The sequence below is a fragment of the Strix aluco genome, chromosome 6 (assembly GCF_031877795.1).
Source record: "Strix aluco isolate bStrAlu1 chromosome 6, bStrAlu1.hap1, whole genome shotgun sequence".
NCBI lineage: Eukaryota > Metazoa > Chordata > Aves > Strigiformes > Strigidae > Strix > Strix aluco.
Window position 1 is genome coordinate 44,755,949 of NC_133936.1, and position 27,844 is coordinate 44,783,792.

The following is a 27,844-nucleotide window of genomic DNA, read 5'->3' on the forward strand; positions in this document are numbered from 1 at the left end:
GCTGTGGGGCTGGAGAATGACAGAAGGGCTGGAGAGGGATCCTTGAAAAAGGCAAGACAGAGCTCAAGGAGGCAGATGCCATCTCAGGGAGGAGAGGACTGCAATGGGAATTGCTGCTGAGGGACAGCTGCATGGGAGCAGGCGGGTGTGCTGCGGTGCCATCAGATGGGCTGCATAGGAGCCACCATCCAGGGAGGAGGAGTACAAGGATGGGGAAGAAATAAATAAAAAAGGACCAGCAATCCTCTTTCACTGAGACAGAAGGTCTGCACTGAGCCCAGGGGGGTGCTGGCCAAACAGGGCAGAGAGTGGCCACAGAGAAGGGGAGGGCGTGCTGGGCACTGGGAGCCAGGGCATCACTGGGGAAAAAAGGACCACTTCATTTGGCTGTGGGGAAGCCAAAACACAACCGTCCCTCTGACAGCTCCTTCCTTCCTTCCCCAGGAGCAAGGCCACTGCGGGGCAGAGGCAGCAGTACTGTATTCTACCTGTGATAAGTGCAGCCTTACCAGCAAAACCTGCCCTTGCTCAAGGAGAAAGCTGCTCATGCAATAACACCCCGTGACCAATTTGGGGGAGGGACAGAGAAGAATAAATTATTTGATTGTGAAATGTTCCCTCTTGATTTCCAAAAAAAGCAGCGCTTTCCCTCCAAACACAAAGCCAACGTAATTGTTTCTCTACTGACGTCAACAGACCTACTCACCACTCTTCTCTTGCAAAGTAATACCCTTTTTGTTCTTTTTTATCCATTTCCCTCACCTTATTGGTAAAGTCGACCGCAGATTCCTCCCATTGCTTTATTGCCTTTGTCTAGTGCCTCCCAGCAGCACCAGCCCAGGAAGCTGGTTGCCGAGGAGGCACAGCCAGCCCCACAGCTCCAGAGCACCCAGCACCAGCCTTCCTGCCTACACCATGTCATCCCACCAGCCCGTCGTTAAAGACCAGCTGGGACAAGTTTGCATGCTGCTGCAGTCCTGAGAAGTGAGCTTTGCCTCTCCTGTCATCAGCTTTTTTTCCCCCTTCTCCCCTTTGCTTGGTGAGGATTATCTTTTGCCGTGGCACCAGCCCACGGGATGATGCCCGAGTCCGTGTGACAGCACCTGCCGCAGAGCTTCCCATCTCCCGCGTCAGCACTGCTCTGGCTGCAGAGAGGAGGTACCACAGCGCTGGCTGCACAAGAGGATAGCTTGTCCCAACCCATGAGCATGAGAGGTGATGCTGAGGCTGCTGCTACCCATTTGGGATGGATTATTAACAGGATTTTAAAAACACTGCCTCTCTGCAGTCACCCAGGCTGGCCCATCCCCAAAGCCCTGCTGGCCTTGCTGTGTGTTCAGGGGCGGTGGCCCAGACCATCTACCGCCCAAAGCTGATGCCATCCTGCTGTCTGCCGTGGCCCAAGGGCGAATGAGCTACCTGTAGGAAGGAGTCACTCCAGTTCCTGGGTACCCGGACTGGGCAGCAGGCATCTCCACACCTTTCCTGTACCACCTCCAGTCAAACTGTTTTCCAGCATGGGTAGTCCCTTAAAGCCCCGGGGCCCTCACACAGAGACATGTGAGAACCTACTGCTGCCAAATTCTGTGCAAACAGCGTCCTGGAAAGTCACAGAGCCACCCACCTCAACCACGAAGGCAAAGCTGCTTCCCAGAGGAACCCAAGACTTTGAAAGTTAAACTGGGTATTGAGAGCACAGGAGTCATGGTCACAGGTGGCAGCAGGTCGAGGGAGCTGATCCTGCCCCTCTACTCCACTCTGGTGAGACCCCCCCTGCAGTGCTGTGTCCAGCTCTGGGGTTCTCAGCACACAAAAGACATGGACCTGTTGGAGCGGGTCCAGAGGAGGCCACAAGAATGATCAGAGGGATGGAACACCTTTCCTGTGAGGACAGGCCCAGAGAGTTGGGGTTGTTCATCCTGGGGAAGAGAAGGCTCTGGAGAGACCTTACTGTGGCCTTTCAATACTTCAGGGGGGCTTATAAGAAAGATTTGAACTGGATTTTTAGTAGGACTTGTCATAATAAGAGAAGGGGTAATGGTTTTAAACTTAAAGAGGGAAGATTCAGACTAGTTATAAAGGAAAAAATATTTTACAGTGAGGGTGGTAAGACACTGGCACAGGTTGCCCAGAGCAGTGGTAGATGCCCCATCCCTGGAAACATCCAAGGTCAGGTTGGACGGGGCTCTGAACAACCTGATCGAGTCGATGACGTCCCTGCGCATTGCAGAGGGATTGGACTAAATGACCTTTAAAGGTCCCTTCCAACACAAACTATTCTACAATTCTATGATTTCCTCTCACAGACAATTACACTTCATTTGCTGCTGCAACTGCAAGGTTCAAACTGAAGTTAAGATTAAAAAGCCCTGGCTCTTAGTGTGGGGATGCTAGGATCCGAGCCAAGACTAAGACCTTAGACAACACCTTTTTTTCTCTGTTTCATCCTAAAATGAGGTAGGTGGGAGATGATTACCCAGAGACAGCTACAGACGTGCCCACCAAGCTCCTATAACCCTCCTCACCTGATAGTCAAGGTCACAGGCTCAGGGGATCCGTTCACACTGAACCTGAATTCTTCTGTGAACTCCCCCAGGATGGTGGAACTGAATGAGATCCGGATGACTTGCAGCCCATCCGGCAAAATGATGCCCTCCTGGGGGAGGAAGGTGAAGCAGGAGCCCAGAGCTGTAGCTGGAGGGACCAAGTTGAAGACAGCGTCGATGGCTCCTTTGTTAAACAGCACCACCTGCAGCAGCAAGAAAGCAAAATGGAAATACATAAGGAATCTTCCTTTCTTACAGAAGGCTGATTTGTCTTCTGATTAAGCAATTAACGTCTGTAAAAAGCAGAAGATGCTGTGTGCTGCTGCTTGGCAGAAGCCAAAGAAAATGCAACAGGACAAGTTCTGCCTTTGGGTTTTTCATGCAAAGCAGTGACAGCTTCATAGAAACAGTCACTCGGGGTTTATTCCACTGACACAGAGCAGCCCACTTCGACTTGCAGTGCAGAGGAGCTGCTCAGCATCACCAAGTCGATTCAGACCTGTCCCTAAGAGCAAGGAAGGGCAGTTGCAGCATTACTAGTGAATCATCACACAACTGATTCTGCTCCCGACGAGTCCGATCCTGCCGAGGGCAGAACACGTTGCAGCCAACAAGTTTACTGCACGTAGAAGACACCTCAGGGCAGCACTATAGCCAACTTCAGAAGCACTCCCCAACTCTGCTATGGTATGTAATTTAGTTTTCTCATTTTTTCTTTAATGGGATACTTTCTTAGTCTTTGCTCAAGCAGACGTGTCAGGAAAGGATGAGCGTGTGGTGCACAGCAGCTCCATCTATTCCAAAGAATTTCTCTTTCCTAAATATTCACAGCCACCATTATCAGAATAAACTGCAAATTTAGAACTAAGCTGTATTTTGTTGAACACTTGAGAGATCTACTGCCTCGATCAAGTGACACAATCCCGCAGCACTTGTTGAGAGTCAGCTCTTCTCATGTTGGGCGAGAAATGCCCACAGCTGCTGCGAGTACCAGCACGCTGTCAGGCACCAACAAACCCACCCGAAGCAAAGCGGTAAAGGTTCTGATTGCTGCAGGGTGAAATCCTGCCATTTCCATGGACTTAACTATCTGCTTTGGATTTCTTTTCCCTAACTTTTGTCCTTGTAAAACCTGGTAGAAAAATTGAAACAGAAGCAGAGACATGTCCCTTATTTTTTAATTTTGCAGCTGCTGTTAAAAATATTCACGTATTCAAGCTCTGCAAGGGTAACCTGAAAACTACTCTCTCCTCTCTTGTCTTTTACACCTCAGTTACAAATTGCACTTAGGGATCCAACGCTGAGCTGAGGTTTACCTCCAGTCTAGCTGCTTAGTACAGCACTAACATCTACTTAGTCACATTTTCTCAAGTCATGAAAATAATAAAATGGTAATCAATAAAGTATCACCATTACAAATGCATAGAGAGCACAATATTTTGGTAAGAAAACACCTTAATGTGTCCTTCCCTGCCACAGTCAAGCTTTCGAAAGTATTGCCTCATTTTCTACCTCTTTCAGTTGCCCTATCTTATTTTTTTGCAGAAGACTTGACACCACTGGCAGGGGGAGGCAAATATGTAGAAAATTCCTTTGCTTCATTTCCAGAAATGCTTTGCTCTTCATAGAGATGCAGCAAATCTGAAGAGTGGCGAGAGACTGGTCAGCAAGGGAAAGCACTCCCAGTCCCGTTGCAGGACACAGCTCTGAGCCAGGAGGCTGGACAGCTTTCCTCCAACTCCCAGGAACCGGCAGCACGCACTTAACCGAAAACTGGCTGCAGTGGACTGGAGTTCAAACACAGTAAATTTGTTCCAGCTGCTTTTTAACAGCCCGAGTACAAAGGTGCATTGCATCCAGGGCTGGAACAAAAGCATCTGAATATTTATCTTTTTGTCCCAGTGCTGCTTTCATGTGTCAAGGGGGTATTTTTGCACATGAAGCCTCCCAGCTGATCTCCAAGGAAGGTTGCCAAAAAGCAGGGAGTAAGACTTCACAAACAACATATGCACCTTTCAGATCCCATCAGAACTATCCAGATTCTGGGAAAACCCCCGAATTTGACTAGTATGTCAAATACTCCCTGCTCACAATGACCCGAGTTGCCAGAAATCCCACAGGTCCACGAGGCTCACTGCTGCCCTGGGAGCCATCAGGATCCCCCCCAGCCCCTCAGAATCCCGACTGCTCACCTCATAGCTGTGCTCCAATCCAACAAAAACCTTCCCGATGTCCAGCTGCTCAAAGCTGAAGCGGAGCCGAGGCCCTATGCCTTTCCCTTTGATGCGCAGGGGCAGCCTGGTCTCGCGGCCTGGGGAGAGATTTCCACTTCAGTACAGTAATTCCCTCTGTTGTCCTGGACTGTCCAGGCTGCCTCAGTGCTAGTCCCTGACTCGGGGCTGGATGGGACCAGCTCTAGGTGCTCCAGGAGGAGATACAGGACTCTTCCCTTCCCTCAAGAGATATGCCTTGGGGCTGGCTTCTAATTTCTAACCAACCCCTCGGGCTGGTTTCTCATTTAGCCATCAGTTTGCACCCTGAAAAAGCGATGCTGAGTTTAAAACACAATCTCTGAATTTCTTCCCATGTGCTTAGATGAGCTCTGAAATCCATTCAGTGAAGGCACAAAGCTCATGAAACAGAACTGAAGATAAAAATACGCCATCTATACTGATGCAATCGGAGACAAGAGCACAGGAGCCGAGAAGTACGAGCCCAGGCAAGGCGAAGCTCCCTGCTAACGGCGGTATGCACGTCTGAGAGCTGCCTCCAGCAGGCAGAGCGTCTCAGCCACTGCCCGTGCCTGACACACAGCTCCGTGCCCGGGGCTCCAGGGCTCACCTCCTGCAGCGGCACCTAAATTAGACAGGGCTTTGTGATCTCCAGAGAGAAGCACTCACCTATGCCCACCATGATACCGAGAGCTCAGCTTTGTAAAGACACCTTACCTGAAGCACGCTGAACAGTTATGGAAAACCTCACTGCTGAGGTCAGAGAAGCCATAAACATACTGCTAATACACACACCCCTTGCTGCAAAGGAACTGAGACTGCAAGGCTTATAGCTAAACTCTAAGATGCTCATTTTCTTCCATAAGCCTGCTAAGATGACAGTGTGGGATCTTTGTCTGAAGGATGCTCTGACCCACTGGAGCAGCCTCAAGTGCCTGAATCCTGGCCACTGTAGCTCTTTGGCCTCTACAGGCACCTGGCAGCAGAGCAAATGCTGGCAAACCCACGGCATGAAAACTTATCCCTTCACTGCCTTGGTTGTTCTGGGATCGGTGACCCAGGCTTGTAGCCACACATCCTGAGGGCTGGCCTTGGACACGAGACCACCTGGAAACCACAGGGACAGTGGGCACGTGCCAGCACCCTGCTGACCACTGACCCTTCCTACCAACTACACGAGAACCGAGTGGGCTGCAAGACTACTTGCGCCTCCACTGTGGGCAACAGAAGCAGGAGAAAGGAGCCGTACCTGAGATGTCGCAGTAGACCGTTTGTTGATAGACTCTGGCTTCTCGGGGTCTAAAGATCACATTAATTTCAGCTGAGGAATTTGGCCAGATATCTCCCTCCTGAAACAGAAGGAGACAGCAAACCATTTATCTTCAAACGTCACATTTCTTGTTTTCAACCACAGCCCTGTAGCCTTTGTTTAGATCATCAATGAAGAGCAGGGAACAAGCAACACTTATCAACAAAATTTATGGGAGTTTGGAAGCAGCTGCAAAAAAGCTTTCTAAGTCTCTTACCTTTACTGGCATCTGGTAGAGGCGTTTTGTTAAATTAGGGCTATAACGAAGCAACCAAACTGGCTCACACTCCAGTAGCACCTCAGGAGCCAGCGGTCTGCCTGGGCTACGTGTTCTCTATAGGATGGCAGTTGAGTCAGAGCATGGAGAACCACCATGGATGGTAACCAGGACAGATGTAAAACTACGCAGTGCTGTGAACATGGTATTGCAACACTTCTGGCCTCAGACAGGCTGCAACTGGCAGGTGGCATAAAATACAGACGGTGGATGTATGATGGTACAGCACAACCACTCCAGCTGTCGTACCCTGGCTTTGTTACAGCATAAAGCAAGGTGATACGGGAGGGGATGGCACACCGTGACTCACAGCCACACAAATGGTCTCTCTGCAAGAGCCCAACCGTAAATACATGCAGATCCTATTTCTCCCTCAGCCCCTAAATAATGAGAATCTGCTACATCTCCACCAGTTTGAGTAAGAAAAAGCTGGTCTTGAAAAGCTGGGCACCACCAACTGCTGGCCAAATCACCTGCTTTGCTTTGCAGAGGGGGAAGGCAATGGAAGGAAATCACTGCTCAAAGCAGTCAAAGAAACAAAAGGCAGAGCTGTTAACAGAAGTACTAAAATGACACTCAAAGTGCATCCTGTCAGCTCAGGGCACTTAGGAGAAAGGCAGTGCCAAAGCCAACATCTGCCTCTTTCCATAAATAACTGAACCCACAGGGAGCTGTGGGATGGACCACGGCTCCCACTGGAGATGGTGCCTTCCGCCAAAAACCAAAGTGCTCTGCAGTAGCCTCTCATCTGGATGGGGAACAGCTTGGTTCCCCAGCTGAGGTGCAGATTTGCAGCAACAAACAACACTGTTACCTCCTGGCCCAACCTCTGGATCAACAACAGTAGCACCTTCGTAACCTGGACATCTTGAAGACCACCTCCATCAACTCAGAGCTCACACGTGACACTGAGCAGTCACCACCAGGCAAGGACAGGACAGCGATGACTTGTCAAGGTCAGTGTAACAGTAACAAGTCCTCGTCCTCCCTCTCCTCTGGTTGCCATTTCCAAGGGGTCAGCTCCCACGGGTCTGCAATGTGACTTACAGCCGAGCTGTGGCGGGGAGGATGCAGCAAACAGCAAGGACTTTGTCCTTTGGCAGCCACCTGGGCCTCCATCACAGCTGCCTCTGCTGACATACCATGTGTAGATGCAAAAATAAACCAAATTTGAGATGTGCTCAGAAAGTCAGAGCTGTGTATCAGCTTGTTTCCCATAGGCTTGGACAACTGCTCAAAATGTTCTCGGTCACATGGTAATTCCAAAATCATGCCTCCTCTTTTTTGTTGTTATTTTCATCAGCGAGTTAACCCTATACAGACTGAAGTGACCTGCTGCAGCTTCTACAGATTGCAGCACCTGAAAATACTGGCAGCTAATGGTCCACTGACACAGCAAAGCTTCTGCACAAACCCTGCAAAGCCATCTCACCCAGAAAGCGTTTCCAAGATTACTCTCCCTCCACCAGCTTCTTAACCTCTGGAAGCAATTATTTCCTCCAGTCACCTGTTACAAGGGTTTCATTATTTCTGTGGGGAGCTCCCACACATCACGGGTGAGAGGTGGGAAGAAGAGAGCAGCCACTTTTGGCCAGAAGGTCTGAGGCAGCAAGGTCCCATCTCTGGGGGGCCTCTCCAGCAGATTTACATGGCAGTGCAAGAAGGGTGTCTGCCCAAGCTAGAAGTTACAGGGCTGTCACTGGAGAGAAGGCTGTGGAAGCCAGCAGCAGTGGATTTTTAGATTCTACATTTGATAAAGAGGAGAAAACACTACCATTTGATGTAAAGACACCCATATGCCAGGGGGAAAGACAGGCACGAGTAAAACTGAATGTGAACCTGGCTGTTCCATAAATAATGGAATTAATGGAAATCAAAAGGTTGATAATGCTGGACAATACAGAAGGGGAGAGACTCATGCAGTAGCCCACTTATATTCAGTCCTAGAGCAAACTGTGTAACATTAACACAGCCATTCAGGAAAGGTTTCCACTCAAGAGTTGAGGCCAGGCTACACTTTATGTCCGTATGTCACTACATGGAGCACCAGGACTCGGCGCTGTGGGCAGCCGGACTTCTGGACCTCACCTTAACGCACTTCAGAGGCTCAAGAGCAGGCTAAGCTAGTTGTGGAGACATAGTCCGACTGTAAAGCAGCAGGAGCCCTGGGACACACTCCAAAACCAGCTCTGACACACCACAGGGTGCTCTTAATGCTCAGCTGATCGGCTCCCACTCTCTACAATATTCCCACCACTCTGACACAACCTCTTGGTCACATCATGCTGCTGTCAGCTATAGTGGTGTGAAACTGCAGCTGTGACAACATTGGTGGCTCTCAGCCTTATATGGGATATAGGAGTAACTGAGAAGAGAAGATGATCCCCTTCCTTGAAAAAAAAAAGAATAGTTTCACCTATTTTAAAAGGAAGAAGAGGTTGAGATTATCCTAGGATTTCCTCCAAGATGAAAAGGGATTTTGCATTGCTCGGACAGTGGGCATTCTTCATCTCAGACCATGCAAATACTCAGAACCAGGGCTCTGGCTGATTGAAGGATATGGGGTTTTGCTTGCATAAACAGAAGAAGCAAAAAAATTTCTGTACCTATGTGCAATGAAACTCAAAAAGTCCGTTTAAACCTGCCAGCCTTGTGTCCAGGCTCACAGGTGACACTGGAAGGGAGATTCAGCCGTGGTATCCATCCAGGTTATATGAAGAGATTGGTATGTCTGTGATCAAACGGGTTGAATTTGGCCTCCTTTCCACAGAGGACCACTTCATTTCTCAGGTCAATATGTGAACTGAGAGTGCTCTGATATCCTTTGTTAACCCCCATACGCTACGTGTAAGCTGTGCCCTTACTCATAATTATCGATAGCTCTCAACAGTGTAAGGACACTTATGAAGTGCCCTTAATTTATAGCCCTTGCAGCAGAGCCCAGCTTTAGGCAGCCTCTCGCTCTGTCAGGAGCCCACAGAAATGCTTTTTGCAACAAACTCGCAGCCTCACTAGAAACCTGGTGTTTTCTCTCAGCACATCAAGCCAGCTGATGCAGGGACCTCAGCCAGGGAGGAGAAGGAAGGGAGGTTCTCAGCTATCGCTTACCAGCGGCTCAAGGGTGAACACATCGTCGGAGAAAAGCATGGAGTCTCCTTGCGCCTTTGCCCGCTGGTTCTGGGAGGGGCGGGAGAGAAGAGAACGGCATTCTCGGAGAGCGGGCTCCACCTTGCACTCCCTCAGACAACGATCCATCTCGTCCTCTTTCTGCCTCTGCAGCCTGCAGCCACGGGGAGAGACAAACCAAGCAGATAATTTAATGAGCAACATATTTGCAGAGACTCGTGTGAGCGCAGGGGCAGCAAAGCGCTCGGGGAGGAACAGCAGCAGCTCAGCAAGGGGCTGACCCCAAGCCGCGGGGTCCACACGGATCAGATTATCACTTGCTGTTCGCTGGCACGGCACGTAGTTTTACTCCATGCTTACAAGCTCAGAAGAGGTTTCTGAAAGCCAGCAGCCCTCGAGAGCCTCCTGGCTCAAAGTCTCTGCCACAACTGATGGAGAATCCACCAACAACCCAACTGGCTTTTCCTACCACAGAGCTGCCTGGGGGAGGCAGATCAAGATGAAGGAGCACCCACTGCAGGGCTTCACTGGCAAGGGGAGACACAGCTGGGTTTCAGCTGCAGGCTACTGGCATCACTCTTTTCTTCCCCTTTGGACCTGCAGGGATAAGCAAGCTAAATGTGCTTTCTGTGCCCTATACTGCCTTCCACCAGAGGATCCCAGAGCACTGTAAAAGCAAACCAATGAATTCAGGCATCGCATCCTTTTGGTGAAACCAATGGCTTTATATGCATGGAAACAGAGGCCCTGAGAGGGGAAGGGACTTTGCCTAGCATCACCCACTAAAGAAGTCTGGACCAGCATCTCTGAATCCAAACCCTTACATCTAGCCTTGAACCACCTTATCTTTTTCCTCTTTTTGGCCATCTCTGTAGGGCTTTGACACAGTTAATCTCTCCCTTACTTGGTAGCTGTAGCAGAAATCATTCTAGTGTTTAAAGATCACAACCAAGAGATAAGGGAGCACGGCTACAGAGCAGTTGCTTCCTAGCTGGCATATCGCTGTCCCCTCTGCATGCTCCAGTCCCTGGCCATGAAGAACCAGCAGGTGACAACTCTGGGGGGATGAGTGGAAGGCTCCATGTGTAGCAGATCGAGGCAATGTAGTATAAACAGGATAGCAATCATCACCCAGCTAAATTCAAATACAGTTCAAAAGGAAATACGGTCATGGACGTTACTAGCTGTACACAGACAGAGCCTCGGGCCAAGGCTGGCACCAGCACCAAAACCACTTGCTTTGGCTCGCTCCCCCTGCAGTGCAGTGGGAAATGTTTCTCCATGGCTGACCTACAGTGCTGCACGTGAGGAGGGCTTCCAGCCACCGATGGGCAACCCTCAACTCAACCTGCATCAACGGACAATAATTCCACCATTACATCCCAGAAAGTCCTGCAGGAGGGAGACAGAGCAAACCCCTGGATAGACCTTCTAATGATCCAGGTCTTCTGGGGTCACAGCCCAGAGCAGGGTCCTGCACTGCCTCCTCTCATGGAAAAAGTCCTCTCTGCTCTGAGATCTCAAAAGCTTCTCTGACAGCAGGACAGTGGCCTTGGAGCTATGACCATCCCTGAGGTTGCAAGTAGGAGGAAAAAAACATCCTGATCAGACTCTAGGACATAATCTGGCATGAGATCAGATGTAATTGGAAAAGAATCAGGTTGAAGTGAACTGTGGGGAAACCTGGTTGCCTCTGAGGGGAAAGAGGATCACTCAGGGTCCAATCTGAGACAGGCAGGCGAGAGGAGAGCGGTAAAGGAATGGTCCAGGCAAGTGCCCAGAGAAGGTAATGAGATTTTCTTTTAACACACTGAGCTTGCATGGAAGTCACACACTGTGTAATTAAAAATAGACAACAGTGGAAAACTAGTTTTGGCCTTCAAGGCATTTTTGACCTAATTATGTTGATCTTTATTGGCTCAGAAGCCCTTAAAAAGTGCTCCAGTTTAAGGCAGTTTCCTGATCAGCTATGAGCTAACTCCTATACACCTACATCCATGCAAGTCTGAAAAGTCCCACAAGGGTTCCCTTAATCACTCAAACTTTTAAGTGTCACTTCCAGTTCATCTCCCCGGGCTATAAGTGTTTCTCTGCTGCCTGAAACGGGAATTTCAAAGCTTCACCACAGACACCCTTTGAAGAACCTGCCCCATCTCTCAGCACCATGAAGACACAGGCTGCTGCAGCCCAAATGCGCTCTGTCCTGTGCTGCCCTACCTTCCCTGCAGAACCCTTCACCTCCGAATTCTCCCCAGTCTCTGAGGAATGGTAGAAATACCTCGTTGTGCTGGAAACCGGGACAGTGCAAGGCAATTCAACATCCTACAGCAGGATGGCCTCAACTTGCTGGGCCAACGAAGCACTTTACCCGCACATTACTGGAGAAGGAGCCTGACACCTTATCAAAGCTGGAGTGGAAGAAGCTGCAGTGAATATCGTAACAGTTATGCTCCCTGCAGCTATGTTAAGTGCTGCTACTCAGTGCAGTCCCAGGTAACGAGTGCTGACACTCTCCTCAGCCTCATGGACCCTCCATAGCCAGGGGTCTCTGGACCTCAGTGGTTTGGTGCTCCCACAAAGCAAATTTGCTCTCTGAGGAAATCCAGTCACTGCAATCAGCCTTTCCTCCCCAAAACACCATCCTCAGCTGGAGTATGGATGGAGCTGGAATGGGAGGCACTGAGCTCCAGGGACACGTAACCGGATGCCCTAGATGGTTTACTTGTCCTAAACCATTCAATGCACCAACACCCCTTGAGGCCATACGTTAGTTTTACCCTTGGGCAGTGTATCTTACTGAAATGAATCTTTGGAACAAACCTCAGCTTCTGATAATCTTCCTCTTCCTGAGTAACAAAAGCCTTCCACTGGAAATGGACTATGATTTCACTCCGATTGTGGATGACCACAGATCTGTGGTTTGACAGCGTGAGGTAAGTCTTCTCAACTGTCAGGGAGCTCCTGGCCAGCCTGATGTTGACATCTACAGCTGCTCCATAAAGGCTTGTGTGAATATCTTCACCTGGAAAAAAGCAAAGGGGAGTCTTTGCTCATCTCACTTGCTGATGGAAGTACGAGGAACAAAGCAAGCCACCAGTAACAGAAGAAATTGTTACAGCTTTTAGCTGTATTAGCAGTTCCACAGATCAGCACATTTATCACATCCTGACAGCTGCCTGTGTACAGAATGAGGATGTCCTGGGCACCACCGTCAGCACCTTATTTCTGGGTGTGTTTGTAGAGATTTATCCCCAAGGTCACAGTATTTACAGTGAGATTTTTCAGATGTGCCCAGGTGGCCTTTGGGTTGCCATCTCAATCAAGTCACAGGCAATTCTGCATCCAAGTCATTCGGGTGACTCTGAGGAGTCCCACCTCAGTCAGGGCTTGCCCAGTGTTGTGTCTCTCCTGACCCCTTGTTGCTGACAAGCAAAGATGCCTGGGGGCACGTGGGCAGGAAAGGGAGGTTCAGAGGAACAAGTGACAGCCCAGGGCAGGATGGGACACAGAAGAGAGCTTCACTGTGTTGTAGAAGCAGCGCCCTCACTTGCTGTGGGTTTGTGAAGACATGTCAAAACGAGACTGGTGGGGCATGGCCCACCCCAACCTGCCCATTACAGTCCTGCAAGCCCATTTCCTCAGCCGGGACCCTGTTGCTTATGCCTGAGTCTGCAAGTCTACGCTGCATCTTCCCAAGCCATCCAACGACCAGAGCGAAGGCATCTTTGCTTTCCACCTCAGACCCAGCTGAAGAGGAGAGTGTCCCGGGCTGTGCACATCAACTGACTAACGACTGGAGCCTTGCTGGAGTACCTGCCAGCACGTCACCCTCCCGAACAGACTCCCACCACAGGCTCCCTCATTTCCAGAGCTTCAAACCTTCCTTCTTCCCAGCCAAGTAACTCCTGGGAGTCAAATGAGCTCAAACTTCAGTACCAAGCCCACTCTTCCTCTTGCAGGCAAGTGTTTCCCAGGTGAGATGCAAACAGCAAACATCAGACATGCTCTCTAGAAATGGCATTTCTGTGGAGTGGTGCTTAAAGCCTCAGAGCCAGCCCCCACAGACAAGTGCAGCAACCCGGCCATAGCCTGGAGAGCATCCCTCTGCAAAGGCAGAGCCTCCTCCTCACTGCACAGGTCACAGCAAGGCAGCCAGAGAACGGACCTGCCTTTAAACGGCTACCGTGCAACAACACAGGGAGAGAGCTGGATGTGTGCTGGGTGGACTCCTGAAATCCTAAGCCAGACACAACACAGCAGAATCACATTCATTCCAGGAAAAAAAAAAAAAAAAAGGAGTTCCCTCTTTTGGGGGGACACTGGGGAATGAAGCAAGACTCACCCTTAAACCAGTAGATCTCTAGAGTCATTCACTCATCTCCACACAACGAGAATTCAGCCTTCATGCCTGTATAGCCTCAATTTCTCTGCTCTTAAGGGAGTCTGGAGTGGTAGGGATTTGTGGCCAGAGATGAGTTACGTTGCGAGGACAGCAGCAATGTTTACAATGACTGGATAATCTGCTTTCTATAATGGACAACTTGGCATACAGAAATAACTGATGTTCAGGAGGGTTACAGAGGTGGGTATGCTTTATAAGCATTGCCTCTCCCTCCACTGAGTCCTTGGCATATATTGGCAAGCAAAGGAGCCAGGAGCCAAGAAATGGGAGACATGCACAGTGCTTCGAGCTCGGGTTTATGGAAACATGAGCCAGCGCTCTACAACGATCAAGATGACAAACTACTGCAAAATAAACACCATGAAAACTATCATCGTCTCACTGTCTAAACCCATGGCCACATGTGTCTTGAAATACTGGGTATAGTTCTGATCTCAAAAAACAAGCTGAAGCATTTGAAGCTAAATAGAGAAGGGCAGAAGGAACAATTAAAAGTATGAAGCAGCTTTTATAAGAAGATTGAATAGGACTCCTCATCCTAGAAATCATATGGGAGATAGATGGGAGAGGCTTGTAAAAGCATGAATGGCCTGGGAAACGTGAATAAGGAAAAATTGGTCACTATTTGTCATAAAACAGGAACCTGAGGGCCTGAAATAATGTTATTAGTCAGAAATTACACAAAAGTGGTAGTACTTTTCCAGGGAGTATTCCTTCCTTTGGAACACACTGCCACAGGAGGCTGTAGAGGCTAACAGCTGTAAATCCAGAGAGCAACTGGACAAATTCTTTGAAGATAAAGCCATCAGAAGCTATTAAGCAGCGATGAGAATAAAGCCTCCAGCACAGAAAAATGCTAACTCTAGAGCCCACGAGGGAGAAAGCATATGCACTGCCTGTTTCCACACAATTGGCTAAACATCCCCTATTGCTGCTCTCCCGGGGAGGAGCTGGGGACGCAGCCACCCCTGCGCTCCTGGCTGCAGGCACCGAGGACTCTTCTGAAGGCTGGAGGGTTTGCTGGAGCACCTTCTACCACAGAGAGCATTCAGCATCGTGCTGAATACATAAACCCACAAATCTCTGGGTCCAGGAGAGCCTGCACAGCTGCCAGAGAGTCAGGAGGAAGCCACGGATCTGTCTGCCAGGCCGATGAGCTGACACAGAGAGCGGACCTGCCAGGGTCGGCCATGGGCGGCTGCAGGCTGCATGTCTTGGTGTCAAATTAGATGTGACATTTCATTTAAGACTCTTGGCTGTTTAATAGATAAGTTTTTTAAAAAAACCCTCTGTACTGTAACAGTGACGGAGCACTAGGTATTTCACTTGACAGGGTAATGTCCATGGTTGTGGTTTGGGATGCCTGGCTGCCATGAAAGCACATTTACTGAATCTAGATGTGTCTGCCCTATCGTTATTTACACAACATGAGCTTATTACAGGCTGTCAACTCTCTCATTCTTACATGTTTTTGATACATTTCCTACAGGTGGCAGGACACAGCTTTCTCTCTGCAACCTGAACAAAGCAATGCCTGAACTTGAAATTAAAAGCTAGACTTTTTATAGAGCAGTAGAGCAGATGCTTTGGGTTGTGCACTCCTGAGCGATGCTCTTTGACACAGCAGAAACACCACTGTGTTTTATCCCAGCATCCATCTGCGTGACTACGGACACAGGTATCTGAGCACACCATGATAACTTTTCACTATCTTGAAGTAAGAAATCTAGCATTGGGTCATACTCTGTGGGGCTCCTGTTGTGCAGGGAAACAGACAAAGAGAGAATTTACAGAACAGCTAAAACATCTTTCTGAATTCTTCTAATACTACATGATCATCCTGGTGCAAGGGGGAATAATTTTCAGAGCAGTACAAACTGTTCTTAAACAGAAAGACAGATTTTGTTTAGCCTGAAAGTATAGCTCAATGAATGGATGAGCAAACCCTTGCACAAGATTTCAAAACAAATTTCAGGTTTTATGAAGAACGCTTTCCTAGTATTCAACAGCTGGTACTTTCCTTCATTGATTACTGCTCTAAACATTAGGAAGCTGGTACCCAGATTGATTGGACTGAACAGAAACAAAACAGCACCCTGATGCATTTTGTCTTCACCAAGACATATTCTTCCTCTATCCCTGTGTCTCCCTCTCTGCTGAATTTGGATTTTAAATCTTTTTAGGAGTGAATGACAGTCAAATTTGGAATATTTAGGTAGCATGGAAAGCAAGTGTAATTTCATTTGCCCAGTCTGTCAGAAGACAGTGCCTTGCTCTCATCTCTTCTATGAACGCAGCTGGAGAGAGACAGGTCCTGCTGCTTTTTCACTGAAAATACAAGCAAGCAATGAAAGCAGAGCTCTTCACTCAAAAGGATGTTACTGTACCCCCATATCGACCTATGATAAGTAATTCTTTTGCTCCTGCTACTATCATACCCAGCTGCCTCCACTGCCGGCATATCCTTGTTTTTCAAACAGCGTGCAGAGGTCTCTGTTACCACTTCACCGCCGGAGAAGCGAGTCACTTCACCAGGCTAAGTGATCTCTGGAGAGCTGGAGAAGTCACCTACAGCCTGATCCAGCCCCCCCACCATGTGGTTTTTGCTGCGTCTCCCACAGAGCTACCACTAGATCAGAGTCAGGAGCACTGCTCTGAGCTGTTTCGCTGTTGGGAAGCTAATGGCTTCACCTAAAAGATGCACCGAGTCTCTGCCGGCCTGAGAAAGGCCGTCTGTCCGTCACCACGCTTGTATTTCCAGCCCTAGAGCAAAACGCAGAGCAGCGACAGTCATTTGTAAGTGCTTCTCCGAGGTGGTGTTCAGGAGCTGCCTTCAGACATCATTAAACCATCACGTTATTTACTCCAGACCTCGTTTATAAACCTCACCACTAAATAACTGCTGCTGCTAACACAGGTGTTTCCAAAGAACCATTCCCAGGCTACAACAAAGCTCAGAGCATCCTCGTCATTACTGTGGCCACAGGTATTGCTGTAACGGTCAGAGTCCCCAGCACGGCCCCGGCCTCGGCAAAGCACCCACTGAGCCCACGCAGCACAGTGCAAGAAGAGGGTCTCTACCCCAGAGGCCCTGCAAGGAGCCGTAAGACAACAGATGGGGATGAAAAGGGAGGTGGAAAGCAGTGACCAGCCAGCAGTGCTCCACAGGACAGGCTGCAGGCTCTTCAGACAGCTCTCCTGCACGTTAAGTCATCTCCTCTGCAGTCAGGCTCTCGCTGTGCCTCCTTCTGTGACCGAGCACCCACAGCATTCCCCATCACCCCTCTGCACTGTGCTTAGGAAGAACTGTTTGCCTCGTTCCAGGATGAAATACTCTGGCACAGGAATATCTGGGAGCCAGCACGGAGGCTTTGTCCTGCCCAGCATGAAGGAGCTTCGCAGAATGTATTGAAAAGGACGATGAAACCGTCGGATGATGAAAGACCACTGCCGCATACCCAGGATGTCGCGGGCTATTTTTAACCATTATTGCTACTACAGTAACGATACGCTGGGGTACCTGACTGGCTGAAACATTGCTTTTGGCCATGGGAAAAATGGTGCAGGAACTTTCATTCCGATTGCCTGGCAAAGACATGCCCAATAGACCACCTAATAAATCAGTGACCCTTCAAGCTGCTCTTCTGCTTCTCAGCAGATGCTGATCGATCCACAAGGAAAGGAGGCTAATGAATGGTCAGTTCTGCCCTGAAACACATCCCCCGGTAATGACACTTCAGAACATGTCAGTGATTTCCACTGATGATAGAGTAGACAAGCTGCGGTCAAGGGTGTCCTGCAAAGAGATGAAAACCACATTCTTCCAGAAATCTTTCATGTGCTAAAAATGGGGTATGCAGCGTCACGCAGAAGTCTGTTTCTGTGCATGCCTGAGGATGAACAAAACAGCCAGAAGGAGATTTTTAACTTCCAAGTGACCCTCCTAGTACATACACCCCAGTCTGTGCTCACACAGTCAACTCCATGGGTTGCTGAGCAGGGTTTTTGTTCAGAGGGGTGTTACGGAGTTGTGGAGCTACAAAGCTGTGCAAAGAAACCTCAAGCAAATGAAGCACAAACGTAATTCCCCTTCATCTACCCTCAAAGTGACAGATCATCTCTCTTGAAACACAAGGCCCTGGAGAGGGGCCATACTCTGCAAGGAGCAGAATGGCCTTATCTAAAACAGTATAAGAAAAATTCATTATTACAAGCAGTTCTAGAAGAGGGGAACAAAGACAGGAAACAGTTGTTACCTATTAGCTGTTTTGACAGAAACGAACACTTTGGAGACCAACTAGACTCACCCATCAATCTAAGTGATTTGAACTATAAAAGCATATAACCAATCAGTTGTATAAAGTATTAGTTACCAATCCTCGCTCTGTTGCAGTGCTGCTACTATTAAGATGCAAAGACAACATAGAATTGCACAAACTCCTATTTACACCTCTTTTGCCTACAATATATGACTCCCTCCACTCACTTTGAAGCAGATGTACAAGAACATAAAAGTCTGACAGAAACCAGCTACACTGCCGGGAATTCTCACAAGCGAAGGGAAGAAAGCACAACGTGCACTCACCACCTACGACAGGCAGAAAGAAAAATCCCTTTGCAAAGTTTTTAAATGCCTGATAGCCCAAGGAAAATCTAGAGAAGCCTCTTGTACAGCATCAGTCTGGCTTACACCTTGGGATAACACGGGAAACAAGATCTTCTTTAAAAACTCACAGAACAATGTAAGTTTCTAACCATGTGCCAGCACTAAACACAAATAAAAAAGAATTACATCGGTTAGCGCACTACAGGGAAGCTTTGGATTCAAAAGGGGCTGCTGCTTAGGAAGTGGAAGATTTCCCCACCTCTTAGCACTTGTAAGCAGCTACTATAAATCTGCCTGGTGTGGAAGGAATGGAGAAGTGCATGAAGATGAACAACTGCGGACTGGAGTGGCAGTGGCACACAGCGGTGGCCGTCAGAAGCTCACGGTCTGTTGCCATGAATTTAGCTCAACAGTAACTTAACGCTACTCACGGCAACGTCAGAGCCCCTGTAAACACTGGCACAAGACTAAGATTAAAACCAGAAAATGTTTTCGGTATTCCCACCCTGGTATCCTGCACAATACAAGGACGACTCAAGTATGTAACGAGGTAGAGAGTTTGCTCAGACAAGTACTGAGCCTCCTCCATTCTGGCTGAAGTCAGTGCAAATTGAGAACACTCAGCAACTTGTTTGAGTGATCTCAGGAATGGAAAATGCAGCACAACAAGGGCTAAACCTCAGTTAAACCCTGCTGCCTGTCCACATGCCTCAGTGGATTTACAAAGGAGAAAAAAGAGAAAGGAAAAGGCTTGATCCAGAGACTACATCAAGAGGATTTTCATTTCATTTTCAAACAAGTTCCTGGAAGCCACTGATTGCAATGCCAGCCTTGCAAGACAGATGACAAGACCCTTGGTCGAAAGGGGGTTCTTAAAGGAAAGAGAACAGAGCTCTGCAAGGGTGGTGGTTTTCTCCAAAGCCTACACAAAACCACAGATGACTATCACAGCAAGGCAGTGCTTTTCTCGGATGCTTTATCCTTGTGGGTAGCTGAGATGTTCAGAGGTGCTGGCACGTCCACGCTACAGTTACTTATTCAACCTCAAACAGCAGTAAACAACCAGGGCTGGGATTTCATGAGTTTCCTGCATGTGTACAGGACCACTAATACACCGCCAAGCCCTTGCATGGGTGGCATCATTTACCAAGTAAGCCGGTTCAGCCAAAACCAGCACCAATTTTACCTGAAGAAAGGGATTCAGCATCCCGACACGTTTACATTCCCAGCTGGAGTATGAGCTGGGATTTTTCACACCCAGACCCATGTACATGGGGGAAATGGAGGAGTTTGGACATGTAAAGCAGTGAAGGTCAAATTTTCATTGTAAATCATTATGCTCTTAGCAGCAAAGACATTTTCTTCACACTCACCTGTAAAGTTTGTAGCAACACGACTACCACCACATAGACAGTCTATCCAGGGGACACCACCTGTGCTCCTAACCAGGACAGTCTAAAGGACACACAATTCTAATCAACCAAATAGCAGGCAAAGGGAAGAGCTCCATGTCTGCTTAAGCAATGCTAGGGACAGATTTGACTCAAGTTCAGCAAAAACTAAACCCACGCAACATGCACCTGATCCTGCGTCAGTCACACTAACAACAGTGTGATTCACTGAGAACTGCTGCCACTTGTGAGCAAGTCAATACAGACACACAGTAAAGCAAGGAAAATGCCTCCCAACACCCTACACTGATATTTTGCTCTTAGTGCCTCTGTTTCATAAGAAACAGTCTGTTGGTGGCTCTGAAAGAGCAACCCAGCTGCTTTCTGTATGCGAGTCACAGGGAGTCTGACTTAGCGCAGGACAAATCAGCCAGGGCTCGCCCCGCCGGGTTGAGCAACATTGTCTGCTGCTCTGCACTACACCTGCAACAAGCAGCTTTTAAGACTGATTAAATGTTTCAGTTTCACTTCAGCAATTAATCTCAGCAGCCTTTTACTTAATTGTATGCTTCAAAGTTTGAGAGACAATCCCTTAATCATTCCTTGCTCTCCTTCTCAGTCTGTGGTTTATTGAAAAATAACTGCAGCGCTGTACTGACAGGCAGGAACGAATCCTGCCTTCATCTCCCAGGTGGCTGCACCATGTTCCGGGGAGGTTGCCTATCCCAGAGCCAGCAGATAGTTTGGTCCCTGTGGCCTATCCATGAAAATCACTTTTGCAAAGATTAACCATGGAGGAATCAGGTGTTTCAGTAAGAACAAGACTCAGGTTTTCAAAGCAAGCTGTGAAGATCCTGGCCCTGGATTCTTCACTTGGACTGTTCATTTCACATGGTATAAACCCCACAGCCCTAACCTCTAGGGTAGTTAGCCCTGATCTAACCCAGAAAAAGATCTGTCCCTCTGAAGTTTATCCTATAGGTTCCCTATATGCATACAAATGAGGCACCTTTTGTCGTTCTCTGAAATTTCAGTAGTTCTGTCAAGACAGTGTTACCCAAACCAATGAGCTTCTCTGAGTGAGCACAAACCATTCTCTGTGAATGTGTCATTGACTGAAAAACATTAAACAAAGCTGTGATAACTCAGAAGCCTACAAAGAGCATTTGGAAGATATAGGAGCATTTCTAGAACTTCTACAAACTCAAGACAATAAAATGCTCATTGCTGGGCTAAAGCATCACAGCAGCACCCAGGTGAGGACATCACACTTCCCAGGACCGAAGTTCAGGAACAGGGACAAAACAAACCTCTCTTTCAGGCAAGAGAAAAGGCACACCAAATGCATTCAGGCAACTGAGGAAGTGTCTCGACCAGCATCACAAGATACCTCTGCTGAACCAAGGCAGACAGAAGCATTTTAACATCACACCTTTTTCTTGAGTTTTTCCCACTTACTCTTAAGTGACTTATAAAGCTGACAGCATTTCTGTGGCCTGAGCTTGGCTTCTCGTACCCTAGTATAAATTTTATACCTATCTCGGGAGGCAGCGAGCGCTCCCTGCCAAACCCCAAGAGCCCTCAAGTCCTGGCTGCTTCAGTCCTGATGCTGTGAAGTGTGGGATGTAGGTGGGTAGAGGGCAACATAAAAAAAGGGTCTGTGGCAAGACAACGGAGAAGCAGTACAGGGGACAGAGGTGTGTAAGAGACAGGGGGCATTTAGAGAGAGTCCGACAGAGACACGCATTCCCCACGTTACACTTCAAACAGAGCATTGTCTAGGAATAACACTTCACACCTGCATGTGCACACTGCAATGGAGAATCAAGGTTCCTCCTTCCTCCACTCAGCAACTCCCAGCAAAACAGCCTGCCAAAAATCTCATTCCTGCTTGAGGGGATCCACTTTAACAACCCCCTAAACACCAACTATTTGTCACTTTTTCCCTGAGGTAAAGGACAGGGGAGGCACACCTGGAGAGGGAATTAAGGTGGCTGCGACAACGGGAAATGATGGTAGATGACTGTCACGGGGGGCGTGCTGGGTGGAGAACACCGTGCTGACACCAGGGATGGACCAGCACACAGCCACACAGGACACACAGAACAGACTCAGCCTTTGCCCCTTATCTGCTCCCTTCTAAGCACTGAAACGTGCAGAGGTTTTGAAAGAAAAGCTTTTAGAAGTAGTTTGCAAAGCAAGTTTAACATTATTCTGCTTAGAAAGGGCTCTGTTCTGAAGGATGCAGAGAGCGTGCACCACGCAGTGCCCAGCACTTACCTGTGTCATAGTGAACTACCAGGGAACCGGAATGATCCCCGGTCTTCAGCGGGTGAAACTCCACTGTTACTTGCATGGCATCACCAATCCCAAGAGTCCCGATGGAGGGATCCACAGAGAAGGGGCTGCAACGCAGAGAAAGAGACACATCAGGGCTACTGTGGGCGATTCGGGGACTATACTCCTTTTGCAGTCTACTACACTTCAGCTCACTTGTGCAAGCAAGAAGCAAACAAGCCACAGTCAGTAGAAAAAAACAGAACACAGAGGATCAGAAATGGCTCTACTGACTCTCACTTCTGAAGAGATCCAGCTCTCTGAACATCCTGTGGTGTCAAATGACCTCATCTCCCCCATACTCTGCATCCCCTTCTCTGCAGGGAGGCTCAGGAGTCCGACCGCTAGCAATACAGCCAGAGGATGGGTTTTGAGGAGCACAGAGATGGTGAGAGCTATCTGCCTGCACAACTTGACACTGACTTCCTCAGGAATCTGTCTTTCCCTGCCACCTATAAACTCCACCTTAAGAGATGCAAATGTCAGGGCATTACCTGTCCCAGTGAGACTGCAGCCTAGGAATCAGACAGGGAGGATAAGTGTCTTTCTGGAAGACCGGAGAATAATTATGGTTTAATCTGCAGAATTCATTTTTTTACCTTGGAAACATCCTAGTTTAGCCTAAGAAAGGGCACGTTTCATCGGCATTACAATGAAAGCTGCTCTAAGAAAAGGAACAATCAGGAAAAGATGAATAAGTGCAAACGCAGATTAGAGCGATACAACGACATGGAAACAAGACACGGAAGGAGGATCCCATTTACATCCTGAACCATTAAACCCCCAGCTACATGAAGTGCCATTACCAGGAGCACGTCAAGGCGAGTTTAACAGGAGGTTTTCTATGTATTCACAAGCACTGCAATCTGGGACTCTGGGTTGCAATCCAAGCTCAATAACTGTTTGCTTGGCCCACCAGGCAAATTCTGTGCAATACGTTGGAAATAATTATGAAAATGTGTTGGGGTACTTTGGATTTAATATGAGCAATTATGATTTGTCACCGGGTGGCTGACAGACACAAAACTCAGTGCTTTAATGCAAAGGGACAAGTCAGGTGAAACATGCTTCTGCAGCTGGGCTTCGTGGCTCTTCTACAGCCCCACTTAGAAAACAAAAGTTATTGGTTTTAGTGCTTTGCTGGTGGTCAATTTGTCACCTTAAAAACATGTTCTGGAGAGTTTTACCATGATTAGAGAACGCAACACACACAAAAAATACTGAGAACAACTGGAGCCATGCGCAAGCTGAACTTTGTTCATGTAAGTAGTGACAGCTGATGAAATTGCTGGAGTTTCTGCTCATTAAGGAGATATCGCTGCAATTAGGGGCCTGACCTGCTCCCATTACAACCAGCGAGAGCATTGCCACCGAAGCACGGGGCCTGCAATGTTTATGTGCTGGACCTGAGACCCTGGAGAGAGTGGAGGAAAGACAAGGCACCACCAGCCTCAGAACTGGGCTGTTCTACACGGTCCTGCATCCGCACTGATGGTTATGCCAGGACTGCTGCAGGTCTCTGCCAGGGCTTGGGTGGGATTGCCTGGTGTGGGAAAGGCAGAGATTTTGGTTTTTTCCTTTTTTTTTTTTTGTTTCAGAAATGTTGCCAGAACAGAAAAGCTGCCAGTTAAGGGGGATCCCGGGCAACACTTCAGCACTACCTCCCATCCCATCACCTTCCTACTCCTTCCCCATGTCTGCATACTCCTGCCCTCAGATGGATGGGATAGGATGGGAATAACACTCCTGAAGATATCTTCATCTCTTCAAATTATCAGAAGAAGAGGATCCAACCAAGTTCAGGATTCAGTTCTCAGGACTGAGAAACGGAGCACAAATCAGACACTGCATGTCCTACATCCCACCCCATGCTGTACCCACAAGACAACTCTCTTACTGCTGTAGCAGGAGCTCGTTATTCCTCACATGGACCTGGTTCTCCAAGACCCAAAGATGCAAGCTCCATGGTTAAACTTAACTCCCCTGAATTTCAGTCACCGTCACTGTCTGCAGCCTACAGATAAGAAGAGATGCTAAGGAGACATCCCTGACACATTGTCATAGCCAAATGAAAACCACTGCCGAGAGATGACGCTAGCGGGATAGACGTTGGCTTTTTATCCATTAAGTGTGAGCTGTTCTTTAGGATAATTCTCATCCTGTTAGATCTACCCTTCTAATGAATCACTACTGCTCCTGAAAGACACGAAAGATAAGGTTTGGAGGTTTTTTAATAGCTCGTTTTCTTCTGACATGCTTTTTAACTACGTGCATTTGTAGGTTTGCTTTGTTGTACGAAATCTAAACTTTCACAAGTCCAGATCTCCCAATGGCACCTTGCAGTCCCCAGCTTGTATAAACTTATCTAGCCACACCAATGTAGGAGAGACCTGCCCATCAGTACTTGCCGAGATCTTGCCTGTTATTGCCCTTCAGAAAGAAAGCAACACTAGATTTGTAAGCAATTTCATAATGATATATTTTGGCATTTACATCTTGCTTACTTTCACCATCTTGACAGTTGGGCATCCCATGATGATACCAAAGGCCAAATACTCCTGACAGAATTGAGAAACACGACTGACAAGTGAACAAAGCTGGCAGTTCTGTGGCCCAGGCTCTCAAACCACCATGCCACCTGTTCTCCTGCAACCACACCTTTGGCACATGCAGTGTGCAAGGAGGCTGCAATACACTTCAAGTGCCGTGGCGTGTTTATCTTCTGCAGCCAACCTTTCTCTGGTCTACTGGTGCATTATACAATCATTTGAGTTTGGGAGAATCGATTTCATTACAAGCTACCTCCAAACCCAAGGAAGACAGTAAAATTACTGGTGATTGAATTGCCTCTTCTGTCCACTAAGATCTATTGCAGGAAAAAAACCAAAGGTCGTTTAATCTTAGCATATATTAGTTTTTAGTAATGGTATAACAGCCAAAGTCAAGCAGTGTAACTATTCCAGTAAACCCAGTCTGCTACAGTCAAAGCATCCAAGACTCCATCTCTGTGCTGAGAAATCCTGTGTGGAGTCAGCATCTCGCAAGCTCTGTATTTCCCTCTTTCACTGCACCTAGGCTCTGTTTTCATGTCCTTGGATGGTCTTTGCACGTCCTATGGTAACTGGCCAATCTCACGCCTCCATGCAGCGTATGGGTACTACAGGGAGGGATGCAAGGGGGCTCGAGGCACTGTGCCTTGCAGGATAATTTCCTGAGCTTTCAGAGCTTGGTGGGGACATTCCTAAATGGATCTTATCTCGGATTGATCCCCTCTAGCCCCATAGCATGGCATAGCACGTCAGCAATGTCAGGAAAAGGCAGTGCTGCACTGAGATCTGCTTCCAGACACCATTTTCAAGTGGAATGTACTGGAATGACATTTATCTCTGTGAATGTCATGGAGCAGAAACTCATTGTCCTGCCTTAACAATGCAACAACACGAAGAGACTTTCTCTATTTATACTATTCTTATTTTTTATTACCATGCTATGCAGTTAAGAGCTGGGTATGGACATGCAGAGGGAGGAGAGGCACAAAGCCAGACTGCATAACGGGGAGTGCTTTGGTGGTTTTCTCCCTTCATGAAAAAGTGGTCAAAATGCAGCCATGCTTCTGGTAGAAACCATGGCAGGGGAGAGCTCCGAACGGGGAACAGCAGAAGGATGCTGAATTGGCCCCATGGCTTCACTTAAGAGCTCTTCCCTGGAGGGAAATGCACAACAGAAAACATCAAAGCCTTTAGATAAATGAGTAACAGGCAGGGAACGTCATCATGAAGTGACCAGATGCAAGAGCTGAGCTCTCAGTACTGAGGGGAAAGGTTAGGATTGGAGATGGGCTGGAAAATGCACTGAAGGTGAAGGCAAACAGGTTATGCTTGGTGCCACAGACAAGGAAATCCAGAGAAAAGCTGCAAGGAAACATGATATGAACAGCACGATGGACTAGGAAATGGTGGCATCTGCAGCTGACTTGTGAATGGGCAAGAGCCTGAATATGCTCAGGACAGAAAACACAAGTTTAAATTGTTTAGATAGAGAATAAAGGATACAGAGGTCACCTGACGGATCTAAGCTTAGACAGATCTCTCACTCCCTTCTACGCCACTAATCATCCTCCTCCTCCTCTCACATGCAAGCATGTGTTTTTAAATACTCTTTTAAGAGTATTTAAAAAGAAATCTGAACGAAAATCAGGGCAACTTAATTAGAATAAAATGCTACTTATATTCAAAGATTTAAATCATCTGTTTGAAATTTCAAAGTGGCTTTCAAAAGTTCATAATGAAATGGAAGAGATGGCAGATGCCCTCAGCTGACAAAGGAAATCATACCAGCTTTCCATCCCTGTACACATGCAACCCAGTTGTTCAGAATATTTTTTTGTGTAGTTTGAAATAAAACGTTTGCAATGCTTCCCATTTCTTTATTGCAAATCAGGACCGAAATATTTAATTGCTGAAGTTCAGAAACTCTTAAAATCCATATCAAGCAGGATTCGACATGTGCTGTATCACTCAATAGAAGAGCTGGAAAGTACATTGCAAAAATATGCTAGACTTTTACTGAGTATTTATTTTGGTGGCAACAACTAGATCTGGAGATCCCAGAGGAAAACTGTGCAGTGATTTACAAGTTCCTGTCTACGTGTTTCCACAGGGAAAAGAAGCAGCCTCCTTAAACAGCATCCTAGAAGCCTGCTTAAATACCCTGCCAGGCTTTGGTGGAAGCTCCTCTTGAACCGTCACGTTTCACAAGAGAAAAGTAAAGAGCAGCCTTTTGAGCCCTGTTTTCCTGGAGAAGAAGTTGAAGCAACTCAGGTGCACCAAGTCAGACCACTGGTCTTTGCTGCATTCTTGACCTCAGCTCCTACACCAAGACCTCCGGGACCAAGCAACTCACCACGAATTATCAGCCAATTGAACCAGTCTCCCTGCAGCTGCACCACCCCCTCCCATTCAGCAAACTGGGAAACCGGTGACTGTCTTCTGAGACCAAAAGGAGCAGGACAGGCTGTCCACAACACAACTCATGTCAGGCGTTTGATTCGGGACCACCGGAACACCACGTGCTTGCAGCCTCCCAGAGCATGGGTGTCTTTGGCCGACACTGGTATGTAACCGTTTCAGAAGGTACTCAGGATCAGGAGGTTGTGAGCTGGATCCCTACAGATTCGAGCACTCTCCAGGAAATCTGGGAGAGATAAAGCTCTAGAAGAAAAGGCCCCCAACCCATGCACCAGACACTTGCTGCATCTTTTGCCTGTGCCCTCATTAGCATGCTGCTTTGGGGCTGTGGTGCAGTTTTGAAGCCAGTGTCTGCTCATCTCCACCTAAAAGCTCATTCTGCTTAATATTTGGTCCCAGGGACCAGACCAAACCTACTGGAAAACAAAGTTCCTGGACCACACAGTGTTCTTGTCAGGGCCTCAATACCAATTGCTTTGATCTACGATCTCTAATGGCACTTGCAAATAAAGACACAGCTGCTGGTAAATTCTTAAATGTCTCTCTCACCAGCTCACAGCTTGCCCATTTCTTGACACCGCGTTTGGTCTACAGGAACCGAGCTCCCAGAGCTGTCTCCTGCCACGCAGCATCTTACACAGCCCACGGGCAG

General features: G+C 47.9%; 1 protein-coding gene across 1 annotated transcript in view; it reads right to left on the reverse strand.

The window, feature by feature from the left end:
• Positions 1-27,844, reverse strand: part of LOC141925537 (hydrocephalus-inducing protein homolog) — a 111,589-nt gene that overhangs the window by 47,490 nt on the left and 36,255 nt on the right. Inside the window, 7 exon segments of the mRNA XM_074829982.1 lie at positions 2,526-2,749; positions 4,739-4,857; positions 6,027-6,126; positions 9,472-9,643; positions 10,815-10,826; positions 12,310-12,511; positions 22,169-22,293. Of these exon segments, the coding sequence (XP_074686083.1) occupies positions 2,526-2,749; positions 4,739-4,857; positions 6,027-6,126; positions 9,472-9,643; positions 10,815-10,826; positions 12,310-12,511; positions 22,169-22,293 (954 nt within the window).